Source organism: Acomys minous (genome assembly GCF_964271855.1).
Source record: "Acomys minous genome assembly, chromosome: 4".
Classification (NCBI taxonomy): Eukaryota; Metazoa; Chordata; class Mammalia; order Rodentia; family Muridae; genus Acomys; species Acomys minous.
This window is the reverse complement of record NC_140486.1, coordinates 41,645,467-41,673,289: the sequence shown is the minus strand read 5'-3', so window position 1 is coordinate 41,673,289 and position 27,823 is coordinate 41,645,467. Positions and strand designations below refer to the sequence as shown.

The following is a 27,823-nucleotide window of genomic DNA, read 5'->3' as shown; positions in this document are numbered from 1 at the left end:
GCAACCTTTAGGGTAGCAGGAAGGAAAGTTTTGGCAATCTGAAAGGTAAGTCTTTGGCAACGCCTTCTGGACCTCTAGGAAGTAACTCTCAAGACTGCAGCAGGCATGCTCTGAGATGAACTCCCTCACTGTGCCTGCATGGTCCCAGGTCCCAGTGCTGTCCTATGGTCACCCCATCCCATGCTGAGCACTCCATGCTGAGAGGAAAGGTCGTTTCTCAGCACAGATCACACATGGCAGCTCCAGAGCCCTGCTCAAAAGGTGTGTGTGTGTGTGTGTGTGTGTGTGTGTGTGTTGTGTGTTTATACACACACATGCTCTAGCGACCAAGCATCAGCAATATAAAATACTTTCTTAGAGCAACCGCACTCCCCACAATGGCTGTAGGAGTGGAAATACTAACATGAGTCTGGATTTTGTTTCCAGTATAGACTAAACAGGCTTCCAGAGCCTGGTCTGGTTTTCAGGCAAAATATGCTATGAGCTTCAACCAAGGAAAACACAGATCAACCTAAGGAGCTGTGGTCTGTTTGGAAAACAAGGAGTGCTTATTATAATACAAGCAGGATCCTGCGCTGAGCCAATTTGAAGATCAGTACCTTCCCAGTCCACTTCGCTTACACCCGGCTCCCTTCAGGATGCTGAAAACGTACTGAGCAGAAGCAGCGTGTGAGAGAAACAGCACACTGAAGCAGAGTCATAATCTTTCCCGCTTTCAACTGAATTTACTACAAGGAAATGGCTAGGAAGATTTTTAGTGGCCATTTCAGGTACTTGGCCCTGATAAAATAATATAGGTCTTTTGACCTATATTTAGACCTTGCTAAAAACACAGGTCTTTATTTGATATTTATTGTATGTGTATGGGTGTTTTGCCTTGCGTGTGTGTCTGTGCACCACAGTGCATGCGTGTCACCTGCTCAGATCAAAGGACAGCATTGGAGCCCTTAGAAATGGAGTTACAGATAGTTGTGCACTGCCGTGTAGGTGAGACGGTTAAAGCCGGTCTCTTCTGCACGAACAAGTTCTCTTTAAGCATTGAGTCACCTCTCTACTCTCTTATACACCGTTCTTAATCGACCGTGTTCTTGTCTCTGGGGAAAAGGTCACCTCGGTAAGACTACCAGTGAAGCAGTGTTCAAAGTCATGCTTTGAATTTGGACCTCAGGGCGACCCTCATTGCAAAGCCTCTTGGGAGAAATTTAGTCACCCAAATTCATTCAAAAGAAGCAGCTATGGCACGCCAAGACTCAACCCTGCTACCACTACTCAGACTGTAGTTTCAGTCCAGTCTAGCCCTGCCATCCCTGGGGACTGGTTTCTCAGTTTCCAATGCAGGTCACTGACAATCTGACTCATCATGTATAGGGAAGACAGGCAACCCAGTCACTCCAGGTTCTCCAGGGCAGCCTTGTGACTGTAAAGGCTACTTTTGGAACAGTCCTTGCTCCTTGACACTTTCAAACACTTTTTTTTTTCCTGAAGCCATTAGGCCTCATCAGCCAGTAAGCCAGGAAAATCTGACTTTCACATTCAACATAGTTCATGGTTGCAGCCATGCCAAAAAGCGGGGTTTCACGTGTAAATTCCTCCTTGGCTGCCCTCTGAAAGTGACTCCTACTGAGGGAGACTGCCGCTGATCATGGCAGTGAGCACAATTTGTTTGTGTGTTTGAACAGCACGGAATTCCAACAGAGTTCCCATCTCCCACTAGAGATTGCTCAAAAGAGCTCCCCAAATGCTAACCTAGAACCCCCCACGAGTTTCACAAGATTGATCTGATCAGAGATGTTGTTTTACAAGCAATGGCTCTAGTGAGAAGGCCTGCTGGAGGGGGACACCAACCGCAGGCTCTGACCCACGTGAAATAGAGAGCCTGGTGCCCGCACACATGTGTTCCTTCCTGCTGCCACACCGGCATCATTTGGCCAGTGAGTGTTGCTTCCTATCCTGGCATCAGCAAGGTTTCATTCAGTTAGTAATATACCACAGTTAGGCCAGGTGCTTGAGATCACACAGCTGCTCCCATAATTCCCCCAACCAGCACGGAGACCTCACAGGACATCAGGAAGCTGCAACAGCCACTGCAGGCATGCTGTACTTCTCAGAGAGGCATGCAGGAGCAAAGGCATCTACAGAGACCTGGCAACAGCATGCCCACCTCTTAGCATGGACAAGTGGCAAGTGGCAGCTTCCTTAAACCTTTCTATCCTGCCAAGACCCCAGGGCCTTCTTTCAAGCTGCGCACCAATCCCAAGGGATGGATGAGATGAGGGAATGTGATAAAAGCACACAAGCTGCTATATCCATCTCCGAGTTCCAGTGCGTTACCAGATGCAGAAAAGAAAACTGATTCCTACCTTGGTTCTGTTTAGTCACCTTTACTCTGAAAACAACTATGGGATAAGGTTTGAAAAGAAGCAATAGAATTCACTTTTACATGTACCGTGCTGGGGAACTTTCTCTGTTATTTGGTGGGTGGGGAAAGCCAAAGTCTGAGTTGCTTGTTTAGTCTTTCAGTCCCAGGCAGTGCTGAGGAACCACACTGTCCAGAGGGGCAGCCAGGCTCTGGCAGGTGGTGATTGCAAAGAAAAGAAGAGTTTGAGGAAGTAAACGGATGACTTACTGCTTTTGTTTTTGTAAACCAGCAAAAAAAAAAAAAAAAAAAAAAAAAAAAAAAAAACACGCAGCAAAAGTGCATCTGAAATCAAGCTTGAGGAAACCTCTGGGTTCCTAATGCAGGTTCAGAAATAGAGCAACCATAATGAAATGGATGCTTTTTAATGATTTCCTATAATGGTGTTTATACATGGAAGCTTTTTACCCTATTGAAGCAATTTAATTGGAAAATGGCAAAGGAAGAAGAGGCAGGCAGCCAGTTCCAATCAACAAACACGCTGACTGTACTCTGTGCTGCAGTTTAATGAGCTCTGCCAAGTTGTCCCCTAAGTGCCTGCCTTCTTTGCGGACTCAATAGAGAACCCTCTCATACCTGACTCCTTAACTTCACCACTCCCGCTCAGCCCTCAAGTATCTACTCAGCCGTGACTTCTGGGAAGTTTCCTCTCAGGCCCCCACTTTCCAGGTCCTGACTGCACTGTGTGTCTTTTCTGTGGAACTATCCACATCCTCCAAAGACTCGTGACAACAGACAAGACAGCATCCATTGCTACTCAGATATTTGGTGTCTCCTTGAGCACCATTAGACTGACATACAAGGTCATCAAAATCCCTGCGCCATACAGCCTGCGTTCTAGTGTGAGACAATGACTGGCAATGTGCAAGGAGATAAAAGCAAACACAGCCTTTCCACAGGCAGTGCCAGATGCTAGGAAGTGGGTGATGGCGTGAGTGATGTTGCAGACTCGAGAAGGAAGCCGATGGGCAGCTCAGCCATCCTGTGGGTCTTCTAGTAAGGGGAGCAGAGGTTGTCTCTGACAGGGACCCTCTTGCCAGTTTTTCCGATTACTCTCCCCACCTGCCCCCTGCTGGGACTGCCTTGCCAGACCACAGAGGAAGAGGACACTCTCAGTCCTGATAGGACTTGATAAACTGAGGTAGAAGGGAAGGGGGGATCCCCTTTTCTGAGGAATAGGGGAGGGGGAAGGGGTAAGGAGAGTGAGACTGGGAGGGGAGGGGCGGGGGGACTACCACCAGGATGTAAAGTGAATAATTAAAAAAAAAAAAGAATAAAGGAGAAAGCTACATGTGTGCTGTAGCAAGGGGCACTCCCAACAGAAGAGTGTGATCAGAGCTGGAAGACAGAGAGGAGAGGAGGAGTGTGATGGTAAGAGCTCCAGTCTCCATGGGACCCCACCGTAAGTTTAGATGTCAGCCCAGGCTTCAGAGATTTAAATGTAAGAGGGCAGCAAAACGTGTGCCTTTCAGCTCCAGTAGCTAACGGGAGTCTGCAGCACCAGTATCCAGTGCAGCCCATTGTGAATTTGGAAGACAGATGACTAAAGGTTCCTCTGGGCAAGCAGGGAATGCATGCTGACACCGAGCAGAGGCCATGCCCCTACAGGGCTCAGTAATGCCACAGACTGATTCCTCCAGCACAATTAACATACATTTCAAAGTGAGGGACGGAGTGGAAGAAAGCATTTGAGATGAATGATGAGGGAAAATGGAGATGCCTCACCATGCAGACAGGCAGCTGTGAGCTCCCGCCTCGGGGGATCAGTGCGACAGATGCTATGTCATGTCACGAGCTCTGAGACGTCTCCCAGGAGAGAAGTCCATTGAAGTGGGTTTGTGCCTGCATTTCCCAAACTTAATTACATGACTTTGTCAGACTCTGGGTCACCTATTAATTTCATAAAATATAACTGGAGAGAAGCAAATGCAGGGGTCGGTGTAGGACTGGTCCTCTGCAATGACAGGGACATTGTTGGCTGTTTGAACTTGTTTGGCTGCCTGGGGCTGCAAGTTGGAGTCTGGAAGAAGAGGCTGCAGAGGCTAGACAATCACAATGCCGATATGAACCTAGCACGTGAGACTATTGCCTGAGGGTTGGCTGGTGGCAGATGGCTGTGTGTGCTACAACATTAAGTCTGGACCCTGGGCTCAGATGTACTTGAGGGAGACAGCCTGGGCCCCAAGCGAACTGACCAGAACCCAGACCTGAGTCTTTACCTTCCAACTACTAAAGCCTGAAGCAGTGTTTTCACTCTTATGCACACTGTTGTGTGTATTACGCTGGTCTCACTTAGAACACAGCTCTCAATGACGGATGTGGCTAAATCCATCTTAGTTGCCTTCTCAGCATTTCAGAATGTTGCACACTTATTGCTCCATCAGATCTTTGTTAGGTCCTGCTTAATCTTAACACCAAGATATCCCTCGCCTCAGTTTCTTCCAGCATCTTTGACAGACAGGCCAATAACCACATTCATTCACTCACTCCAACAGGATAGTTTAACACATTCCACAAGCCAGACCCGAGGAGTAGGAGGAGTAGCAGGCACAAACACCACACAACCGCCTAATAGAGTTTAGTGAGAGAGTCAGTCGGGCAAATAACAACATGAACTAGAATTTCAATACACTATAAGCAGGAGAGAAATACCACATCAACGAAGTCTACATGAGCACTCATACACTCTGAGTTTTTCTGCGACTGGTCACTTATCCTGAAACAGAATTGAGAAGAGAGTTGGCGTCTCAGATTCCTGCTATTAGCTGTGGCCCTAAAAGCTCAGTGACCAGCCTTCTTCACCTATCTGCACATCAGCTGTTGCTTCAGCCACAATCAGAGGTCTCCCAGGAAGTTTTCTGCAGCCCAGACACTCCCCTTGACTTCTTAATATCTTCCATGGTCTTAAGCATCTCTAACTCAGATGGCTCAAGACACCTTAAACTCATGACCTCCAAAAGACAGATGATCTCCACCATGTCTCTTCCTTCTCCCTATACAAAACAGCGGGAAACTGACAGTAAGTCACCTCCTTTCCACCATGTTCCCACATTGATGAGTGGCCTCGCCACCAATGCACTGCGTACACTAGAATCTTATGGGATATTCACATTCATACCTCTGCATTTATACTGCTTCCTGATCTTAAGCAAATCTTACCCAATTCATATCTTTTCTATATCCATCTTTTTTTCCCCAACATCTCAATTGTCACTATCCTATTCCTAGGAACAATATAGCCTGCCTAGACCTTTCTAACAGATTTCTTAACTAGTTTTCCCAACACACTCTTGATCTACGGATTTGCCTTTCACACTATGGAGTGATTTGCAATACAATTCTAATGTACCCTCCCCCATTGTTATTTTTAGCAGCTTCTTGTAGGTCTTTAGATTAAAGACTCCAACATGCTCTACAAGACTCTGAGTGAGCTGGCTCCCACCTACCTCTCCAGCCTTCGTCGTCACATCACAATGACTCTTCACCTTCCTGAATTTATTCCTCATCCCCACTAAACACCCTCACCTCCTCCTTTTCTTGCTTAAATGACACCGATCCTCCCAATCTTAGTTCACATGCTACTTCCTAGATCAAGACTTCCTAGGACCTGGGACTGAATCAAATTCCTTTGATATGCTCATGGTACCATGATCCGTGGCATTACAGCACTTTTATGGTTGTATAATTAAACATGGGTGTAATAGTTTATTATAGTTCCATGAAAACTCAATATACTCCTCATCCCTCTGCTTGCTCTTCCTCTTCACTCCCTGTGCACATCTATCTCCAAAGTCGTGGAAAGTTTCACTCTTCTGACTTCACACCCATTCGTTGACAGAGATAACTTTGGTTCAGCCAATTTCAAGTACTCAACCTCGGTCTGTCTCAATACTCCAGCAGGCATTCTCAAGATCTCAAGACTGGATGACAGCATTTCCACTCTGGCTTCCATGCTTTTTTTTTTTTTTTGGCATGCGATAAACATATTTCATGAAACAACGGTATCACTCTACTGCTTTCCCACTTGCTTTCATTTCTAAAAGACTTACTAAATCTAAATCCAGAATCCAATAATAGGTCATGACTTGCAGTTCAAAATCCCGTGCACCAGAGATCTCCACTTGGCCATTTCTTCACTAGTTCAAACATAATACCAACCATTTCTCAATTTGTTTCTCAATCAGATTTCCTGCCAAGGACTACAATCATCCTCTTAGTCACTTTGGACCAATGTGTTGAAGCACCACAGTTGCTAAAACCCTCTTGGTTCCTACTGCAGAGCTCAGCCACTCATTCTACCCTTACCCCCTGCAGCTCTGAGGGCACTGTCACTAGGAAGACCGCCACAGTCTTTTAACACAGCTTCCTGCTTCTAGAATGTTCAAGCAGAGGCGACACGTGTTTAAGTCATATATTCCCACAAAGAGGAACACTAACTCAGCTCTCCATCCCATGGCCATGGTGGCCAACAAGGTAGTGAACAGAGGATTAAAACGAGCATGTGCTCATCCATTCACCAGACTTCTCGATTCATTACATGTTAACTCAGGCTGCCTTGTGCTTCTAGGCTTTCTCTTGCCACCCACAAACTAAACTCCGGCTTGGAAGGAGGCCTGTGAAGACTTACCCATGTCAGCAGTGACCATAGTGGACTGGTTTTCAGGGATGGAGACAGAGGTCTGGTCTTGGTCCACACTTCTGGAATCTTCATTGACCTCTTGTTGGCTCTGGCTGAGCTCTGACCGTAGTTCTGAGTATTCATCTTCCTCCCTGGGGAAAAGGAGAGTCAGCCACCACTGATGGAGGATGCACAGTGAGTCCTCGGGAAAAATGTAGTTTGTAAGGAAGGAGCAAAGACATTCCGAAAGACAACAGTTTTCTCAGTCAGGCTGCAGGCACCAGGATCCCTTTTTCAAGGCTACACAGATGGTCATATCTAAAATGATGCAGTATGTGAAACTTCAATGCTCCTTGTGCGTCTACATAGTTATGTACTGAGCAAAACGTAGGCTCTCAGTTTCTCTTCAAATACTTCCTGAAAAGGTTAGAACTCTTCTTCCCCTTCAATTGATAAGATAATAAAGAAAAAAGACTACTAACATTGAGGCTACAGTGAATGAAACAATGAAGAATATGATAAAATGCAAATTACATACCCTCACCTGGAGGGTCCCATGGGGACTTTCTTCTTAGGACTTGACATAGGGAGAAGATAAGTTGAAACTACTGAGAAACCTCATGTGTGAACCTCAAACTGGACTCTGGGTAGACAGAGTGGTATATCCAAGTGTGGTGGTTTGAGTGAAAATGGCCCCCATAGGCTCATAGGGAGTGGCATTATTGGGAGATGTGGCCTTGCTGGAGGGGGTGTGACCTTTTGAAGGAAATATGTCACTGGGGATGGACTTTAAGGTTGCAGATGCTCAAGTGAGGCCCAGTGTCACTCTCTGTTCCTGCGGCCTGCCGATCCAAATGTGGAAGTCTAAGCTACGTTTCCAGCACCATGTCTGCCTGTATACTGCCATGCTGTCCCACCATGATGATAGCAGACTAAACCTCTGAAACTGTAAGGCAGCCCCCAATTAAATGGTTTCCTTTATAAGAGTTGCCATGGTCTTGGTGTCTCTTCAGAGCAACAGAAGCCCTAACTAGAACACTAAGAAATACTACGCTTATGTGACCTAAACAAGACAAGTGAGAAGGATGCATTGAATGAGAGATTCCATTCAGTGCTCCGTTTCCTTGATTTTTCTACTTTGCATTTACAGATGGAAAGACAACACAGAAACACAGCTGTTTTATTCCAGTGTGTTCACCCATTTTGTCTTCGCCCTTCATGGTAAGTCAACCTCTGAGCTATGCTATTAGCAAACAGGGAAGCTTATAACTGTAATGTGCATCTCCAAGTGCCTGCTTCAGCTCTTCCACATACGCCACACACAGACATGAGGAAAAGAACCCAGCTCTCTGGGAAGCACTTACTTTCCAAGTGGATCTGAAGACTACATCATCAGGGGATTTAACTGTGGGCACAGAAAGCTCACTAGTGTCTACTTAGTGTGAGGGAGAGGGTATCAGTGAAGAAAGCCAAGAAGAAAAGATGTTGCCCAGCCGCACGCGCATTTTAAGCTGTCAGCAATCAGTGCGGGACTGGAGGAGGCAAAGTCTATAGTCCTTATAGTCCTAGGTTTTGAGTAGACCAAGAAGGTGAGTGGCTTGGGGAAGAGGCAACTGAAGAGAGACATCTGTAAGTCAGATAAATGTGAATGTCTCTTTAAAGTTCTTGGCTCTCCGAAAAATGCAATCTTCTCCTAAGGGATTGGCCTGCTTCATCAATGACTCGTGCTGAATAGAAGTCTTTATATGAAAGCCACTCTGAGAACTAGGGAGACTTCCAACAGTCAGTTACAAAGCCTCTGGCTATAGGAAATATGGATTAGAATGGGAGTGAAGGCAAAAATAAATACAGGTTAATAAGCTACGGATGTTAATTATTTAGACATCTATAGGAGTCAACAATAATTAGGTTTAGGCAAGAAAACAATTAAACTGCACTCTTCTTATTAGTCACCTTTTGATCCAGAGGGTAATTGTTTGTGAACTGATACATCAGCTCTTCTTTTAGTCAGCATTTCAAATTGCCTTGGCAGATGCCGAACACATAGTTCCTGCCAAATCTGCTTTATACTGAATTACTTCCAGGGATTAGTAGGAACAACTTTATAAAGGAGTGACTAGGGCGAAAGTGTAAGAAGGAAACAGAATAACGGAAAAAAATCCCCTCTGGGGTTAGTGGGTAGGAGAATGATGTCATGTTTGTAATGTCACCTGGGGCTGGAGGCTTTTCATGTCAGGAAATGCAAACTGAGGACCCCACTGAAGGTGCTCGAATCCCAGGATGAAGAGAGGAAAGCAAAGCCTGGGTGGATTCTATCTTCCAGAGGACACACGCATCCACAGCCGGTTCTAACCCGAGCTGTGCTGTGAGGGGGTCACTGGAGGAGCATCATTCCAGGCTGTGAGTCAGAGTGAGCACACACAGCCTCAGAGCTATGAGGTGCCGAGCGTGGTGAGGAGTAAGGTGCTTAGTAGAGCGGTCACCTGAGTCGGGTGGGAGCTTGACTGGGAAGATCGGATGGAAAGGAGAACTTATTATATTAGAGGAGGCAAAAAAAAAAAAAAAAGATGGTAGAAATAAAATTATGACAAAAGAAGTCTGGTAAGGCAGGGGAGGAGTAGATAGTACCAACATCTCATGTAGAAACATAAAGAGTGGAATGGCCTGAGAGGAAGGGGCTAAGGAGAGCCCACCTCATACCTGGTGAATTCCCACAGTGGTGACGTGAAGAATTCTAGAGCAAAATAACATGCACAAACAGTAATCCGTTATGGTGGGGAGCTCTTTTATGGAAATATAAAAGATGTATCACAACACTGTGATGTCCAAAATGGGTAAAATTCAGCCAATAGAAGGTGTGGGCAGCCCCAGGCCTCTACCGAAGACTGTAAGAGCCATTGATATACAGGGCTTCATCAACCCTGCCAGCATAGGTCCTGAAAGGAAACTACAGCCTTGACGAGGAAAGGACAAAAATCTCTGTCAGGGCCCCCTTGGCCAGGTGCCATTGTAGTTAGCATGTTCAAAGTGAGGATGGGGTGTCTCTCCCTCGGGAGCGCTGATCCATCCATCAAGAACAACGGAGTGGGATGGAGACTACTAGGCCCATGGCATCTTTACCAAGACTAGATCATGTGTTATGCAGATGAAGTCATTGGGTGGCCTCGAGTCACTGCAGTAAAGGAGTCTCACAGAGGACACATCATGAGCCTCTCAAAATGACTCCATAGGCCTCTTGTTTTGCTACCTATAGTCATTTGTGTGTGCGTGTGTGTGCGCGTGTGCCCGTTCTGTTTTATGGGTACGTGAATGTGGAGTCTAGGGGGCCTCAACTGTCCTGATCTATTATTCTTCACCTCTCTGTCTTGAGACAAAGAGGTTCACATCTTGTCGAACCTGGTGCTCAGCAGCAAGTCCCAGAAATACTGTCTCTGCCCCTATAGTACTGGTCATGCTAGTGACAACATCCAGCTTTTTTTTTTTTTTTTAAACATGGTGCTGGGATCAAAACTCAGGCATGCACACCAGGTACTTTTGTGCTTTTACCCTTTTACCCACTAAGCCACCTTCCTGTTCCCTAGACAGTAACTAACTCTTAATCTTGTGGTAGATTGCTTCCGTTGCTGAGGTAGGGATGTCTCTTTTCCCTTAATCCATTGTTAATCCCAGTGGTAAATAAGTAACAGCTAACTCCCCAAAGTGACTGTGTTTAGCCACAGAAATAAAAGTTTAGATAAATTGCTCATCTATGGGCTGGATGGTTCCTAAAATGAAGTTATGAAGTCTCAAATGTTTGTCCTTGGGATGTAAAGAGTCAGGATTCCAAATGCCCACAGCTCCATGCACTAGAAGCAGCGAGACTGCTTCAGTGGGCTTGGGGTCATTGATACTTGCTTCCAGCTGGACCAGTAAATAAAGCAAAGTCTCCTAGGGTGGTAGGCTCTAGAACATGCACACACATAGCCAACCCATGACCACCAGGGGCAGAAAAGCCACCATGGAAGACTCCAAAGACCTGAAGAGCCAGAACCGATATTTTAAAACTAGGGCATCCAAAACATAAACATGTCTTGTGTCTTATATTATGCAACTACTTTGCAGTGCAGCCTAATTCCTTAGTTTAAAACCAAAGAAATCTTATGTTGTGACCTAAGGACTCATTTTTTTCCTTGCTTTTAAAGAGTCATCTTGTTTCAGAGTAAACTTATTTAGTCATAAAAGGGAAATGGTGACAAAAATACAGTTCTTATGTGCTCTAGACATGAAGCTGACATTTCTCTGTAGCTATGAATACTGAGAAATATGACATGACAAGTGAATGTCATGCATACCCATCTTTGCCATGAGGCCACCACAATTGGAAGACAGCTTGGTTGGTTGCTTACTGGCTCTGGTGGCCGTCAATCAGTTATAATGACCAAACCCATCCTACCTGAGCTGATAGGTGTTTTCAGTCCCCCCGCCCCCACGACAGTGTTTCTCTGTGTAGCCTTGGCTGTCCTGGACTCACTTTGTAGACCAAGCTGGCCTTGAACTTACATCTATCTGCCTGCCTCTGCCTCCCGAGTGCTGGGATTAAAGGCGTGCACCACCACACCCAGCTGGTTTTTCAGTTTTTCAATTGATCCACATTCTAGCTTTCTTAGAGGGAAGGAAAGGCAGACCTTTCCTGAAACGGCTAAATTTGTTTTTTTTATATGTATATTTTTAATTAATTTATTGTTATCCCATCCCTTGTATCCTCCCATTCTTCCCTCCCTCCCATTTTCCCCTTATTCCCCTCCCCTATGACTGTTCCTGAGGGGGATGACCTCCCCCTGTATATGCTCATAGGGTATCAAGTCTCTTCTTGGTAACCTGCTGTCCTTCCTCTGAGCACCACCAGGTCTCCCCCTCCAGGGGACATGGTCAAATGTGAGGCACCAGAGTACATGAGAAAGTCATATCCCACTCTCCACTCAAGTGTGGAGACTGTTCTGACCATTGGCTAGATCTGGGTAGGGGTTTAAAGTTTACCGCCTGTATTGTCCTTGGCTGGTGCCTTAGTTTGAGCGGGACCCCTGGGCCCAAATCTGCCTATCATAATGTTCTACTTGTAGGTTTCTAGGACCCTCTGGATCTTTCTACTTTGCCATTCTCCCATGCTTCTCTCATCTAGAGTCCCAATAGGATGTCGTCCCCTCTGTCCCAGTTTCCTGGTAAGTGAAGGCTTTCGTGGGACATCTCCCTTGGGCTAGCATGCAGATATAAGTGAGTATATACTATTTGAGTCTTTCTGCTTCTGGGTTAACTCACTCATTATGATCATTTCTAGCTCAATCCATTTGTCCACAAATTTCGGGAATTCCTTGTTTTTAATAGCTGAGTATTATTCCATAGTGTATATGTACCACAGTTTTTTTTATCCATTCTTCTACTGAGGGACACTTAGGCTCCAGTACACAACAAGAAAATTTGCTCAACCATGTTCATAGCAGCCTTATTCGAAATGGCTAAATTTAAAAGAAATATATCCCTCTCAATTCTTTTAAAGAATGTATCATAGGAAACAGGTGGCAAGTTGGGGTAAAGTGTGGCTTTCTGAAGTTTACCTCTATTTCCCATTCAACAGAGAGGAAGACAGGGCTCATCTATGAGCCTTCGGGTGAGCAATGGAACAAAGGAAATGTTCTTCCATAGATTCAACATTTTATTCTTAAGATCTCATATATGTGCCATAGACCTACAGGTACTCAGCAGGGCTTATGTGCAACACAGGAAGGAATGGGGAAAGAAATAGGATCTTTCTGGGTTTTATTTCACTTTTTTAGCCCTCAATTAAGTAGAACAACACATTCTGTTGAGGAGATAAAGAGGTCTTGATCACTGTGTGAGACACTGCACCTGACTGCCACATGGGTTCAAAGAGCAAGAAGAAAAGTGAGGTTTTGATGCAGTCCTGAAATCCTAGAGGGTAGGTGCCAGCACCACAGGAGACAGGTGTATCAGAGACTGCCTTGCTCCCAATCTGAGGGGCCTCCTGCAGAGGGGTTCAGCACTGATACAAAGATCTAGAGATGAGGGGTTAATAGTTTGGGGTGGCTGCCATTCAGGATACAAGGTGCTAGAATGACCCATCACGTGACCCAAGACTGAAGACAGAACTCAGCAGCGGAGAGAAGGCCCAGGCATGCAGGAGTCTCATCCAGAAGAAAGACTGACTTTCGGGAGCCAAAACAAGAAAGGATGTTTAGGTTTTTCAGTTAAAAAGTCATCAGTGGCTGAGCACAGTTAGACACACCAGTAATGCCTGCATAGAAAAGGCTAAGATAAGAGGATGGCAAATTGGAGGGCAGCTATTACAGTCAGCGTCAGTGGGCCCGGACTGTAGAAGGTAAGGAGATGAACAAACCAGTAAGTAGTGTTTCTACTTCAAGCTTGTGTCTTAAGTTCATTCTTTGGCTTCCTTTGATGGTGGAATTGTAAGAAGAAACAAAACTTTTCTTCCCCAAGTTGCTTTGAGTGTTTTTCACAGCAACAGAAAGCAAACAAGGTGAACAATATACATATATATGCTATCTCCAGGCTGCCATGAGAGGCCATGTGCATAGCATGTGTGGGGCTCTGGCTTCTATCTCCGGCATCACAAAAGAGATGGAAGGAAAGGGGGGAGGAGCAGGAAAGGGAGGGGAAGAGCTTGAAGAGAAAGAGAGAGAAGGCATTAGCATCTTACACTGCTCAAGCTGCCAAAAGAGCATACCACAGACTGGGTGGCGTAAACAACAGAAATGTGTCTTCTCACAGTTCTGAAGGCTGGAAAGGCCAAAAGGATTGCCAGGATGGTCATTTTCTGGAAGGGTTCTCTGTCTGGCTTGCAGATGGCTGCCTTCTCATTGCGTCATCACATGGCAGGGAAGATAGCAGCTCTCTGGTGTCTCTTTTTATGAGGGCAGGATCCCACCTCAACAGCCGTACCCTCATGACTTCATCTGACCATCACCTCCCAAAGGCCCATTTACGTGCATCTCACTGGTGAGGACCAGATGAGGGAAGGCAACTCTCAGTCCCTAGGGAAGGGGGTTTAGGGGGCAAACTGCTGGGGCAAGAAGCCAAACATGAGCAAGTTCAGAGCAAATGGGAACCCAGTCTGAACAGAGGTGAGTGGACAGGGTTAGCAGGGAAAGGCTGGTGCTACAGGAGTTGGTTCTGGGAAAGAAAAGATCTCATGTTCAGTTTGCTTAAACATCATTTTTTTTTCTTCTGGGATCCAAAGTGCTCTATGGTCGTATTCTTTTCATATTTTCTATCCCATCATATAATCTCCCTAAGTCAAACTAAACGTCTTTTGAAAGGCACTCACAATACCCAGCGAAGTGAAAAAGCACACATTATAAAGCCATGTGTGCTGTGTGGTTTATAAAATAGTCAACAGAAAAATTTTCAGAAGGATGTAAACACAAAATGTTCAGTGCTTGTCTCTTGGAGATGGGATTTAGGGTACAGTGAGCAGGGATCACTTAGGAAAAACAGACTGTACTAGAAGACTCAGACAGTATTGCATCCAGGCAGGTCTGTACTTGCAAAGCTGGTCGAAGACTGGAGAAGGTAGAGGTGGGTAGGTGGAGGCCACCAGGAACTGTCAGCTTTGTCACCCCAGCTCTGGTTCTCCCATTGCTGCTGCTACATACCTGTCCAGAACTTTGTGTCAGACAAGGCAGGCCCTGTGTCTACACTGCATGCCTGCTTTTACTATCATGACTTAATGGGGATGGTTAATGCTTCCACTTCCTCCCAAACCATTTAGGCACACTTCATCACCAGACTAAAAACAATCCAGCACACACCTGAGAAGAGGGTCTGGGAAGTAACCCCAGGGCCCAGAATCCTTTGATTTGGGAGAAATAGAAAAGAATAGACAATGGGACTTGGGCCAGAAGACAGCCACTATAGTCTACACTTGGTGACTTCTCAGTGACCATGCAATAAGCCCTCTTTATCAGTTAAATTTCTCAGCCACAACAGCAATAGCATCAACCTTCTGTAACTGTCCCTCTGGTCAATGGAATGAGTTGAGCTACTCCTCAAAATAGGAGACCCACTAGATCACCAGCTACCGTATCTACTGCCAGGGAGCTCCTCTGGCCAATAGCAAACCTGACTAGACACTGTGAAACACAGCCACCAAATTACAAATTTTATCAGTTTACCACATATGAGTAGTAGGAAATCAAGAGGAGAGACAAAAAGCATATATGCAAAACCAGAAAAATATGTATACTTTTGCCATTGTTTCTACAACTGGTCATGAGGATAGAGCTGTCACTGTTAAAACGTTTCATTCATTCTTTTCTTCCTACAAGGAAATCTATTTTTTTTTTATTTTTGTTTTTTTTTTTAATATGACTAGTACCTCATTTAGTTAGAATTACTTGTTTCTTCCTAAATTTTTCCCAAGATTTATTTATTTTATGCGTATGAGTACTTTCTCCTCATGTACGTATACAAACCATAGGGTGGTGTATACATGCTGCCCATGGAGGCTGTAAGGAGGTATCCGATGCCCAGACCTGGAGCTACAGGTGCTATGAGCCACCATATAGGTTCTGGGAAGTGAATTCATGTATTTGGTTAACCACCAAGCCATCTCTCCAGGAGAGAACTAGTGTTTTACCTAGTAAAGTATTTCAAAATCTTTATTCTTAAAAGGACTGCCCTTGTATTAGCTTCCTCTAATCTATTAACTTCTAACTGCTCGCAATTTCTAGGCAGCAGCCTAGCAAATCTGAGGCTTCAAATATAGTCCTAATTACCCTACGGCATACTATCGGTCCTATGTCTCCCTCACTGTCACTCAGCCAATACGATAACTACTTTCTTTTCTTTGTAGTGCGATGGCCTTCTAAGAAACATCAAACGCTAGTCTTTTCTTTCAAACAGCATAAAACCTAGTTAGGACATGGAATTTAATTCTTTTTATCTCTCCCACCTTGTTAAGACTTTCATGCAAATCTTTCTATCAATCCCCTTTTAGACCCTTATGCAAATGTTTAATGCCCCCACCCAGTAAAACTTTTGTTTAACTATCCCCTCTCTCCCTTCCTTCATCTCCTTTGCTTTGTAAAGCTGGCCAAAGTTGAAAGAGCATGAGGTCAGAGCCCAGACAATGGGGAAAAAAAGATAGTCGCCACCTGCACCGGAACAGGAACGGCGTGCACTTCATGTCCCACACGCTTACCTACCCAGGCTGGGTTCTGATGCACTTTTTGTAAAAAAAAAAATAATAATAATTGCCTCACTCAGCTACTTCTGCTTTGTCTCCGTGTTCCTTTGTGAGACACTGACACCAAGATTATTCTTTGCTCCCAAGAGAATAGGTACTGCAAAGGGCTGTGTAGTTACCTGTGGAGCCATTATCAATAGTCTCCAGCGGACATGTGCTCCCCTAAGACTTGTCAGCTAGGAGAGCTCAGTGTTGCAAGGGTGAAAAGCAGACACTGTTGGTGTGGGATTTTAGGTGCATAAGTAAGAAGAGAATTCAAAGTTGTAAGGCTGAACACATACACAACCCTTCCATGTCTTCTCCGGTCCCTTTTTGTCCTTAGATATCACAGAAAAGTGTGAACTTTATGTTATCTCAGGGTATTGAAAATTATGGGACTAGCTATAGAGGCACCTGACTAATGTGACAATGAGCTCTCTATACCTGGGCCATGTCACAGCAGGTAGGAATTCGTCTACAGCATGTTGTTCCTGCAGCTGCCACAGCATCTCAGTGCAGAGGGTAAATAACAGTTCCTGGAGTGCTGGAGGCTGGGGACCTGCCTTGGCCTCTGGAGCTCGGAAGCCAGGAAGAACTGAGTCTCACTGACCCATAGGACACTCCCTGCCAAGTCTTACAAACTGGCAGGGAGTCCCCTCAAGGAAGAGCTTGCTTCTTTACATAATGAAACAAAGTGTAGTGTGACATATGCACAGATGCAAACTTCTGTTAAGTTGGAGGCACCAATACATGCTACGGTCAAGCAGCTCACAGAATTTTCAAGTGAAGCAGTCTGGCCATTTCATCCAATGTAAACATCTTGAGATTGAATTGTCCGCTTGATAGGTGTTAGGCTTGTTTCTCAACTGACTGTGCCCACTCACTGTCATCTTCTCAAGTTTTTAAAAGTGAAACTCATTTTTAATGGAAATAACCAATTTGCCCATATTCTATGTTAGGCTCTTTTGAAATCTACTAAAATCATCTCTTTGGGCTAAAGTCTTCTCTTTGCTCATGCATTTCTAACCCACAATCACTCTGTAGACTAGTATACAATTTTAAAACCTTAAAGTTCTAAATTGGAATATGAAATTTATTGTGCGGCTCCAAGTCAGTGTAAAAATTTCCATGGCTTTGCCCAGGAAACAGATGCTCGTCAGCACTCACACCCACGGAGAAGGCCCATCATTACTGCTACTCTCAGAGTTGGAACACAAAGCATGCAGAGTCCCCTGTGACTTAGAGCTTCTCCAGGGAGGGCTCAGAGCTGCCTCTGAGAGTCTTTCAATTACAGCTTATGAGAACCCTTCGTGAACAGAACAGCCTCTCTCCAGGAACGTAGGTACTAACCCCTTCTCTGCACAGGGACACTCCCGATAAGACAGGGAGGTGGAGTCCCTGGCAGGCACCTTTAGGGAAAGAAAACTAAGCAAAACCATAGTCTCTGGGTGCTCGCTCACTCTCTCCCTCCCTCCCTCCCCCTCTCTCCCTCTCCCTCCCTCCCGCCCTCCCTCCTCCTCCTCCTCCTCCTCCTCCTCCTCCTCCTCCTTCTTCTTCTTCTTCTTCTTCTCTCTCTCTCTCTCTCTCTCTCTCTCTCTCTCTCTCTCTCTCTCTCTCTCTCTCTCTCTCCATCCTCTCTCTGTGTTGAGCTTAAGTGTCCTCCATCAGCATCCCTTTTAAGCCTGGCTTTCTCACCAGTGAAATGATGGGTCAAATCTTTCTTTCCAGGCAAGCAGTGGGTCAAGCTTTGCCTTAGGAATCAGGTAAGAGGATAAGTGTCACTGTTGATACATAACTTGGGATAAGCTCAAAATATTAACAGATCATCTAGAATCCTATATAATGCTTAGCTACAAGCCATGCTCATGACTCTAAGAACTTCTAAGGGAGGCAAGAAGTCTGGAGAAGATCTAGTGAACTAAAGAGGCAGGATGGGCAGACTGTCTGTCTCCAGGACAGAGGGGCACCCAGCTGGAACTTGTTAAAGAAGCATCTCACTCTATGGCTGTTTCTACACCCTTAGCGATAAACTGGGGACTCACGATTCCCAGCCTTTGTAACCTGTCTCTGGGGTGGTTGTGAGGATCAGAATCAGAAAGGGATAACAGAGATCAAGGCCTATGGCTGGCACGGTGACTCCCAGGGGCTGCTATAACTCTAGCACAGCGGAGAGCGAGCACAAGCTAGATGGGGCCCCAGTACCTGATGGTGGTGCCTTGGAGGCGGTCTATCTTCTTGTTGAGTTCAGCAATGACGCTGTGGAGTTCTGTGATGCGCTCCTCGTAGCGAAGCGTCGTGCGTTCCTGGACGTCTTCATGCTCTCTCATCAGGTGCGACTGCTCACACTAGGACCAAGAACACACAGTAGAAGATGCACAGGTGGATGTGTCGGCATGCCTTTCGGAGAACAATCCTGCGTTTTTTTTATGGATTCAACCATCACTCTAGACACTGGTATGCCCCAAATAAAACACGCACCTGCTCCAACCCCAAATTAACCCTTGTAGCCCCAGTTAAAATTTACAGTGCCTCAGGAGGATATACGGGGCTTTCCTTTTAAACACCTTTTCATTCTTTCCCCCCTCCCCTCTGCAGAGCTCCGGTTTGCTGCTAAGCAGAAAATGGGCGAGAGTTCATAAGATTAGTCCATTAGAGTCTGAATCTTCAGTAAATGGCCCCATGTAATACACCTAAGTTGGCGCAGAGTTGATTCACCCACAGCCTTGAAGGGCTGTCCCGTGGTTTCTTCCACTTTCGACAGTATGCTTCAGTTACATGTTAGCCAAAAACACTAAGTGGTATAACGGGTGCTTTGGTGGGGGTGGGGGTGGGGGACTAGTTTATGCTATCCAATATCCTGTTCTTCCATACTATAACTCCCAGAAGGCTGACACTAGATATTCCATTATTTAGCACTAGCCACCTCCCCCGCCCTGGTGGCATATGGCCCAGCTCACTGTGGGTGATCTAAAAGTGTTATGAAATGAGTAAATGGCACCGTGTCAGAGCCATGTAGGCTACTTTATAGAAATAATGACAAAAGAGGCCTGGAAGCTAACGCATGTGCATGCTAGGAAGACATTTTTACAGAGGAAATTTAAACTGCAAGAAACCTATCTCCCCCCCCCCCCATTATTTCTCTCTACCCTCCTCAATTCCCTTTAGGCGGTAGCAGCTGATCTCATTTACATAACAATAAAATATCCTAGGTGATGGAACAAGTGGTCCAGCTCTGGCCTTGTCTGCGATGCGCAGCGGTTATTAATTTCCTGTCCAGCAGGGAAATTTTAATTTTACTTTCAACAAGGTTTTCCAAATGCCAAGAGCCATATGTGCACTCCAGCCATCTCTGCAGGTGTGCATTTTCAGGCAGGAAGAGGGTAGGTCTTCACACCCACTACCTCATACATCCTTCCCTTCCCTAAATCTGCTATGCTTCCAATGATATCACACCCATGGCAGGATCCTGGGGGTCGTCTAAATGCTAGAAATAAGATTAGGGCAAGCAAGGTTTTTGAATGCTAGTCAGAAACCTTCATAGGATGGCTGCTTTCAAGAGAATACTGATGTGAGCTGCTCTGTTCAATGGTAACCTTAACACCAAGTAACCAACACTCAAAGTGAAGCCAAAAGTCAGTGGGTTGAGAAGTGACAATGAAAGTGGAGCGAAGCTGCTTCTAAGGGGCTGGGGGCATTGCTCAGTGGCACAGCACACATTTAGTAAGGGTGAGGGCCCTGGGTTTAATCCCAAATACCAAAGAAAGCCACGTCTATGTGGAAGCTGCCCTAACCAGAGGCATCTCCTTCTGTGCGTAGAAAAGGTAGGACTTTTCTACCTACAGTCTATTAGTCTTTAGAAGAAGAGAAGTCCACAAAGTGTATGTCAAAACTGGCTTTGGTTACTAAATGAATAGCCCCTGTCTTTCTCTGAAACATCGAAGGGTAGAATACTGTCCCCTTCAGTTCCCAAAGGGGGAACCTATGAGCTCTTGCTGCTAGTCTTCATCCTCACCCCCAAAGAGCATGTGCTGTATTCATGTGCCTATACAGTGAACACTCTTGTGAAAATCGAACTGGAGATGACGGCAGGACAATGCCATTCGAGGCATTGGGCTGCCATGGTCATGCTGGCTCTCAGCATGCAGCTCACTAGACCCAGTTTTTCAGTGCAGTGTTTCCCACACAAGCTTAACGAGCTTCCAGCATCCTTCCCTCCTTCTTCCTTTTCTCCAGTCTCTATGGAACAACAGTACCACCACCAGCCTGTGTAATCCCCCTCAGGAACAGTCATAGGGGAGGGGAATAAGGGGAAATTGGGAGGGAGGGAAGAATGGGAGGATACAAGGGATGGGATAACCATTGAGATGTAACAAGAATAAATTAATAAAGGAGGAAAAAAAAAAGAAACTGCAGAACCCATCAACAATGAAGAGGTTCAGTGCTTAGACTTGAAAGCCCGCCCAAGACAACACAGGCATCCTTGTGCACTGCTCTGGCCCACCCTAAATGAAGATCCTGTCGGGATGGCCGGGTTTCAGAGACACCAGATGGAAAGGGAGAGGGCGGCATGTGGTGCTGAACTACCTTTGCCCTGGCTTCCAGCTGAAAAGTCTGCCTGGAGGAGTGTGCAGGAACAAGAGCCTCCAAAGCGTGAACTCAGTCAGGAACAGCACACAGGAGGAAAGTCACGGGAAACCACTCTTTTAGCTGAGGGCAAAGATGTCTGGCTCACATCCCTGCATTTTTCTGTAAGCATGCTTTTCTTTTTCTAAGGAGTAGGAAGCCTCTCCGATTTAGCATTTCCTTTAACAAATATCACACATTTCTGCATTGCCCTAAATGCCTAAGAGACTAGTGCCACAAGGGAAGGCACTGTGATGAGAATGCTGAAGGAGGCTGTGGTCACTTTAACCAATTGGACCAAAGGAATCCTGCATTCCAGGAGCATAAAAGATGTGGGCTCAAGTAGGTGGGGAGACTAGGTGGGAGGTGTTGCTTCCATCTCTGGGCGGTGCCTACTTTTAGGACCCCACCATGCTGTGAAGTCACTCAGTTTTCCAGGATGGTCTGAAGTGAATAATTACAGATGACAACTCAGAAACGCAGCCTCTGTTTCATCTCTGATTTTGTTTATGTGTCTCTCTTATTTTAGTCTAGCCAAGGGTCTATTTTAGCCTTCAAGAACCAGCTCTTTGTTTCAAGGGTCCTCGGTGTATGCTTAGGTTCTGTTCCATTTATTTCTGGCTTGACCTCCATTTCTTCCCTTCTACTAATTTTGCGTTCAGTTTGTTCTGGTTTTTTGAGTACCTCGAGATACAGTAATAGGTCTTTTTGAGATTTCTCTTTTTAAAAACGTTGGCATAAACTATCCTAAGCATTCTGCTTAATACTGTTTTTGCTATACCCCACAGGCTTTGGTATATTATATGATCATTTTCATTTGCTTTAAAAACATGTTTCAAGCCTGACTTTTTTTCTAGTTAATCCCTTTACATATTTTTATGATGATGAAAGATCTACCAGGTTTTCATAAATCCATTCACACAATCCTCTTTCAAATGGCGCCACCGCCTCTCTACAGTTAGTGAGGCTCCACCAGGGAGATAAACAGTAGCAGCTCTGCTGAGGCGGTCAGCAGGGCCTTCAGCAACATGTGGCACTGCTGCCTCCTGTGCAGGAAGTACACCTGTGCGTCTCTTCTCCCTTGAAGCTAACATAGCCTGGGAAATTTGTTCTTGCCAATGAGATGAGTGATTGCACGCCATTAAGAACTCTTGTAGAATTTACCACATCATGTCCTTCCGGTCGTGGTGAATAGTGACATTCCAGGTGATAGAGAGCTGATGAACTTGGGTGCCTGGGGGAGATGCAGCAAGCATGTATGGACATGCAGATGTGCACATGTTCCCATATGTGTACGTGCACACACACACGCACACATGCACACACACACACACACACACACGCACACGTGCACACGTGCACACACACACACACACACACTCCATGAGCTCTTAGTAAGATATTTGATATCTGGAACTGCTTGCTATTACTGAATACCCTGAGTGATTAAATCATTATGGCTGATCAAATCATTTGTACATGGAAACCAGACTCAACATGAAGTGACTGTTTTATTTATTGTAACCCAGGTAACAAGCAGAAACTGAAAAAAAAAAAACCCTTCTAATTCTGTTTAAGTCATCTGGTGATCAAATACATAACCTCCCTCCTTCATCCTCTCCCCCTATGGGGAGCTGCCTATGGGCCACAGTAAGCACCAGGAAACATGACACCTGACAGTACCCCGCAGGAGCTAGCTCAGGTACACAACTCCGTCCTCACCTCTAACGAGGACAGAAGCACCCAAGTTCACACAGTGTGAAACTGGGAGATGCTGGCTTTTGTTAGCAGCTCCAGCCTCATGTCAGTCATTCAGTGATGACTCGCCAGGTGCTAGGAATAAAACAAGAGTTTCTGGCCAGTCCTTTACCAACAACTGGCTACTATTGTTTGCTTTACCATACACAAATGCTTGCTATGTCTCCAATGAAAAAGGGCAAGAAATAGCTTGAAACAACGTGCCTTTGCTTTTCTCCCCCATTACTGTAGTAATTGCATTCTGGCCTCTCCCTCTCTCATCCTAAATTCAATTTCTGACTGATGCTACCAGTGCAGCAAAGCCAGAAAGCCTGTGGCTGCTGCGGCGCCTTGCCTACAAATCCCTAGAGGTCAGTATGGCTGAGAGTCCCGGATCATCCCCATAACTATAGGCTTTCAGCTTGTGATTAAATATCAGAATGTTTTGGTTTTCCTGGATTTTTATATGGTACTTGATAAATATCCTGGGCTCCTTTTCAAGACCTTAACTCTATCATGAGGGGGGAGGAATGAAAACCTATAAAAACACCCGTATCAGCCCATACAAATTGCTGACGTTGATTATGTATAATAATGCTTAATAAAAACAAATAACAGGGCCAGTGAGGTGGCTCAAGGGGTAAAGATGCTTGTGGCTAAGCCTGAGGATCTGAGCCCCATGCCTGGGAGCCACACAATGAAGGAGAGAACAAGTCCTGCGTGTTGTCCTCTGGCCTCCGTAGGTACATGTATGTGCACAAATCCATACACATATGTAAACAAAAATATGATAAAAAATTTGAATAAAAAACAAGCAACAGTATTATTTCAACTGCTGAGAATAAAATCCTTTAGGTACATCTCTGCTTAGTGGTACCGTCCCATATAAAGCCTTGAGTCAGACCTGTCTGGGCATATAAGGCCCGATGGAAAAGCCTGTGCAATGTGGTGATACGGAGCAGCTTTATGGTTCTGTTAATGTTCTTCACTGGGTTTTAGCTCATTCCACAGAGGCCACTGATGTTTAATCATCACATTTGTCTCAGCTGTCAAACCTAAGAGCACTGTGAACCGGCGTCTTGAAAAATGCAGTGCCATCATTAATGTGTTAACCCTCTCCGCCATCCTGGGAAGGGGGTCAGCACCTCTCCCGCTTAAAATATGGCCAGCTGCGATGTTACTTTCTCAGGGTCACGTTGGACTGGTCACAACTAATGGTACTCCGAGTACTCTACTTCTGATTCTACGTGCTGCCAGAGCTGCAGCAGTCACCGTGTCACCACAGAATGTTATTCACAAAGAAGGGCAGGGGAGCTAACAAAGAAAACACCTGCAAAGTACGTCTTTATCTCAGGAGAAACAAAAACAAAAGGAAAGCATGTGAAAGAAAAGACTGTCTCTGTACTGTCTCCATCCCATTTCACTGCAGCTTTCTTTCTTAAAAGCCAAGGTGACACAACCCAGGAGGCTTGCTTTCAGAAGACAGGGAGCTTCGAAACAGGAAGTGCCTCATCCCACTGCTGACTTGAATGCGGGCGCGTGTGCAAGGGAAAGCCTGTGCACCTGCTCAGCTTGGGAGGGTAGGGATGGATGGGTCTCTCGTACTATGCTTGCAGCATTGATTTTTGCACAGCAAAGCAGCAGAAAACTAATACAAGTATTCTGTTGCTTGCCATCGTATTGATACTGGCTCCTTCCTCTACTGTTCACTCCCATCCTAGGACTATTTGTAAAATTCCTCTACGATCGATTTCACAGTCCTAATATAGGTAACCTACTATTATTCAACCAATTCCAGCATTATCAATAATTATTGAACTGATGATCGATTCCTTCTAGGGGCTCTCCAGTGAATGTAGCCACCGTTTATCGTTTACAATTTTGTTTAATCATAGCACTATAATATTTGGAGATAAATTCCTCCAGCTACAGAACAAATTTCAAGTGCATTTGCTCTCCCAGAAGCTGAGAAAGCTTCAAACACGCATCATTTACCCAGCTACAACCAGGAGAGCACAGCAGTGTCAGCTCACTATGCTTATCTTTTCTAGAATAAATCCATCTTTGTATGGGGATCAGAATAGCTAGGCTGGCATTTTCTCATGTTCTCATTCTTAGATCTTAGAGGTTTTTTTTTAATTGTTGTAATTTGAAACGCATCTCTCTAGTGAAGTATGCACAAGGTGACTTTAAGACTGTATGCTGTAAGGATGCAAATACAAGTTGGTGGCCTTAGGACATGATTGGTACCATCAGGGGTAAAACCAGCATCAATGGCTATTATGTGATGATGCTCAAACACAAATAAGCTCCAAAGGATCTGAGCAAAATGTTTTATAAGCTTTATACTATTCTGTGAAAAAACAGTATTGTCTTTGTACATATAAATCCTCAGAAATATTATAATGGTCGAGAGAGAGAGGGGGGGGAGGGAGAGAGAGGGAAGAGAAGAGGAGAGAGTCGAGGGAGAGGTGAAAGAAAATTGGGAGGGAAGTCTCACCAATAATAACCACCAACAGTGATGGGCTTTGGGTAAGTGCAAGTTGGAAACCAGTGATTTAGTACCATTTTACCGTTATTTAACACAAAAGGAGCACTTTCTCCTTAAAAAGGCCTTACTCTGATAAAGCATTTAGAAACTTTCAGTTCACTGGAGCTCATCCCTGGAAATGCTATAACACTTGCATGCAGGTTTGCTCCTTCACAATCAGTCATTTAAGTGAAAAAAAGAAAAACAAACAAACAAACAACAAAACCCCCAAGAATATCATGCAGAGAATCCTGCAGTGAGGAACAGCCCTAGTAGCCCTGCTTAGCAGCTCAGTGGAGCAGGTTCAGTATGGAGGTAGCTGACTGAGCTGAAGTCTAAGCAGACTTCCTTAGCCATGCGCTGGATTCAAGCCACCTGTCATCGTGAGACAGGGGAGTTTCCAAAACTTTCTGCTAGAGCAGGGTCTGCAACAAAACCGAAAATATTTTTCTTTTTCCCTAGCTGTAAAAATTTCAACTCTTTCCTTTCTGACCACAAAAGTAATATAATAGTGATAGCATGCACTCGTAAAACAGCCGTGTAGGGGTAAAGGCCTGTAATGCCAGGACTTGAGACACTGAGGCAGGAGGACTGCCTCAAGTTGGAGACACCAGGGCTACTGAGCGCCATCTGTCTTAGAGACAAATAACCCACCCGCCATCGTAGTGTGTCAACTGCTTGCTTCTTTCCTTGGAAGGGTGAGGACCAAAGTGGAGGCTTTGTGTGCCTCTGAAGTTCAACACAGACCTTATTTAACTGTTATTTTGAGAAAGAGGCTCATGTTATCCAGGCTGTGTTGAACTCTCCCTGTAGCTCAAGCAGACACTGAACTTATTATCATTCTCCTACCTCCGCCTCCTAGTAGCTAGGATTACAAGTCTGTTCTGACCCAGGCCCGGCAAGCTAAAAATTTTAAACTGCTTTTTAAAAACAAGCCTTTTTTTTTAAAAAAGTGCTTTCAATGACCACATTTGAAAAAAATAAGCTGAGTGTGTATTTACACAGTAACAGTTTAAATAACTTGGACTTAGTGTCCCTTTGAAAACAAGATACAAGCAGGTGAGAATGGACCAACATCACTGGTAGATGTCAGTGGTGTCCATGTTGGCAGATCAGAATCAAGACTGATTCTAATAAGTGGGAAACCCCATAGGTGTTCACAGAAAAGCCTGGAGGCCGATGGGGGAAAAGAGGTAAAACCAGGAAGACCGTGCTGATGGTGCGACAGTGTGTGGTGTGAGAGGCTCATCATGAGCTATGAAGGGCCATGGCAGTCTAGTCCCTGTGAACTGTAAAGACTGGCTCCCAAGGCTCTAACGCAGCATCCAAACAGATCAGGATAGAAATGGTGGAGGGAAAGAGAATATCTCATCATAGATGGAACAGAGGCACCGAGCCAGGCCATATCGAGAAGCATCTGCATACGTGCTATGATCTTAAACCTCCTTCATAAACCTCAGTTCCGAAAAGTTCAAGAAGCGGGTGTAGAGATGGCTTAGCAGTTCCGAGTGCAGACTGCTTTTGCAAAAGAACCCAGTGTGGTCCCCAGATGTCAGGAAGCTTGTAAAGCCTATAACTCCCCCTCCAGGGGAATCTGATACCCTGTGCTGGCCTGTGTGTGAATGTACACACAATACACACACACACACACACACACACACACACACACACACACACACACACACTAGGTCCTTAAAAATAAGACAGAAAGTCCAAGGAATCTATACTTTACATCACCTCAATATGAAACCCAGAAAAGTATTGAAGTCAAATCCTGTACAAGAAAAAAAGATAGCCCAAGAAACCTGCCCATTGACTATAAAATACTCTACATGATGAATTAGTGTCCCCTTGCAGACACAGAGGAAAACTAAGCAGTTTCCGGCTTTAAAATCAATGAAAGATTTAAGGAACAGGTGTAGGCATAAATGAACATAACTCACCATCAGAAAAAGCTAGAAGTGAGGTGACAGCACAGCACAGAATTAGAAATAAAGATGCCATCTTAGAAATAAATAATAAGCCAGGAAGAAAAGATGAGGAATAGAAGACAACAGGGAGTTAAGACATTTAAAAAGACATACAAAGGACTTGAGACAACAAAACACTAAAGACAGGCAAAGAGAATATAATACAAGAATGATGGAGAAATCTAATCCAGGAAATAAAACTAATAGTAAGTCACATAATTTATTTTAAAAAAACTCCCCTGGGATAGGGACTGGAGAGATGGCTCAGTTGTTAAGAGCACTGGCTGTGCTGCCAGAGACCAGGGCCCCATTCCCAGCACCACATTGCAGCTCACAACTCTTTATAACTCTAGTCCCAGAGGCTCCATCGCCCTCTGCTGGCCACCTCAGGCACTGGGCATACACTTGGTGCACATACACACATGCAGGCAAAATGCTAATATGCATAATAAAAAAAAATCACTTCCCTGAAATAAATTCAAATATAATCAAAAGAATACACAGCAAACAAGAAATTATCAAACAAAATGATACAGACTACATTTAGTAAATATATGAAAAGGAGGAAGGGAAAAGGAACTGGTTAAAAGGAAGGAAGGAAGAAAAGGAACCACTTGAATATGTAGAGCAGAGGTTCTCAACCTTCCTGATGCTGACCCTTTAATATAGTTCCTCAGGTTATGGTGACCCC

The 27,823-nt window shown here is 45.0% G+C and overlaps 1 protein-coding gene across 7 annotated transcripts in view; it reads right to left on the bottom strand.

The window, feature by feature from the left end:
* MCC (MCC regulator of WNT signaling pathway) overlaps positions 1-27,823 on the bottom strand; it is a 372,812-nt gene that overhangs the window by 75,035 nt on the left and 269,954 nt on the right. For all 7 annotated transcript variants that reach the window (XM_084778403.1, XM_084778404.1, XM_084778406.1 and 4 more), the window contains 2 exons: positions 18,475-18,617; positions 7,044-7,186 (listed from right to left, as the gene is read on the bottom strand). In XM_084778403.1, the coding sequence (XP_084634529.1) occupies positions 7,044-7,186; positions 18,475-18,617 (286 nt within the window). The remainder of the gene's footprint in view (positions 1-7,043; positions 7,187-18,474; positions 18,618-27,823) is intronic.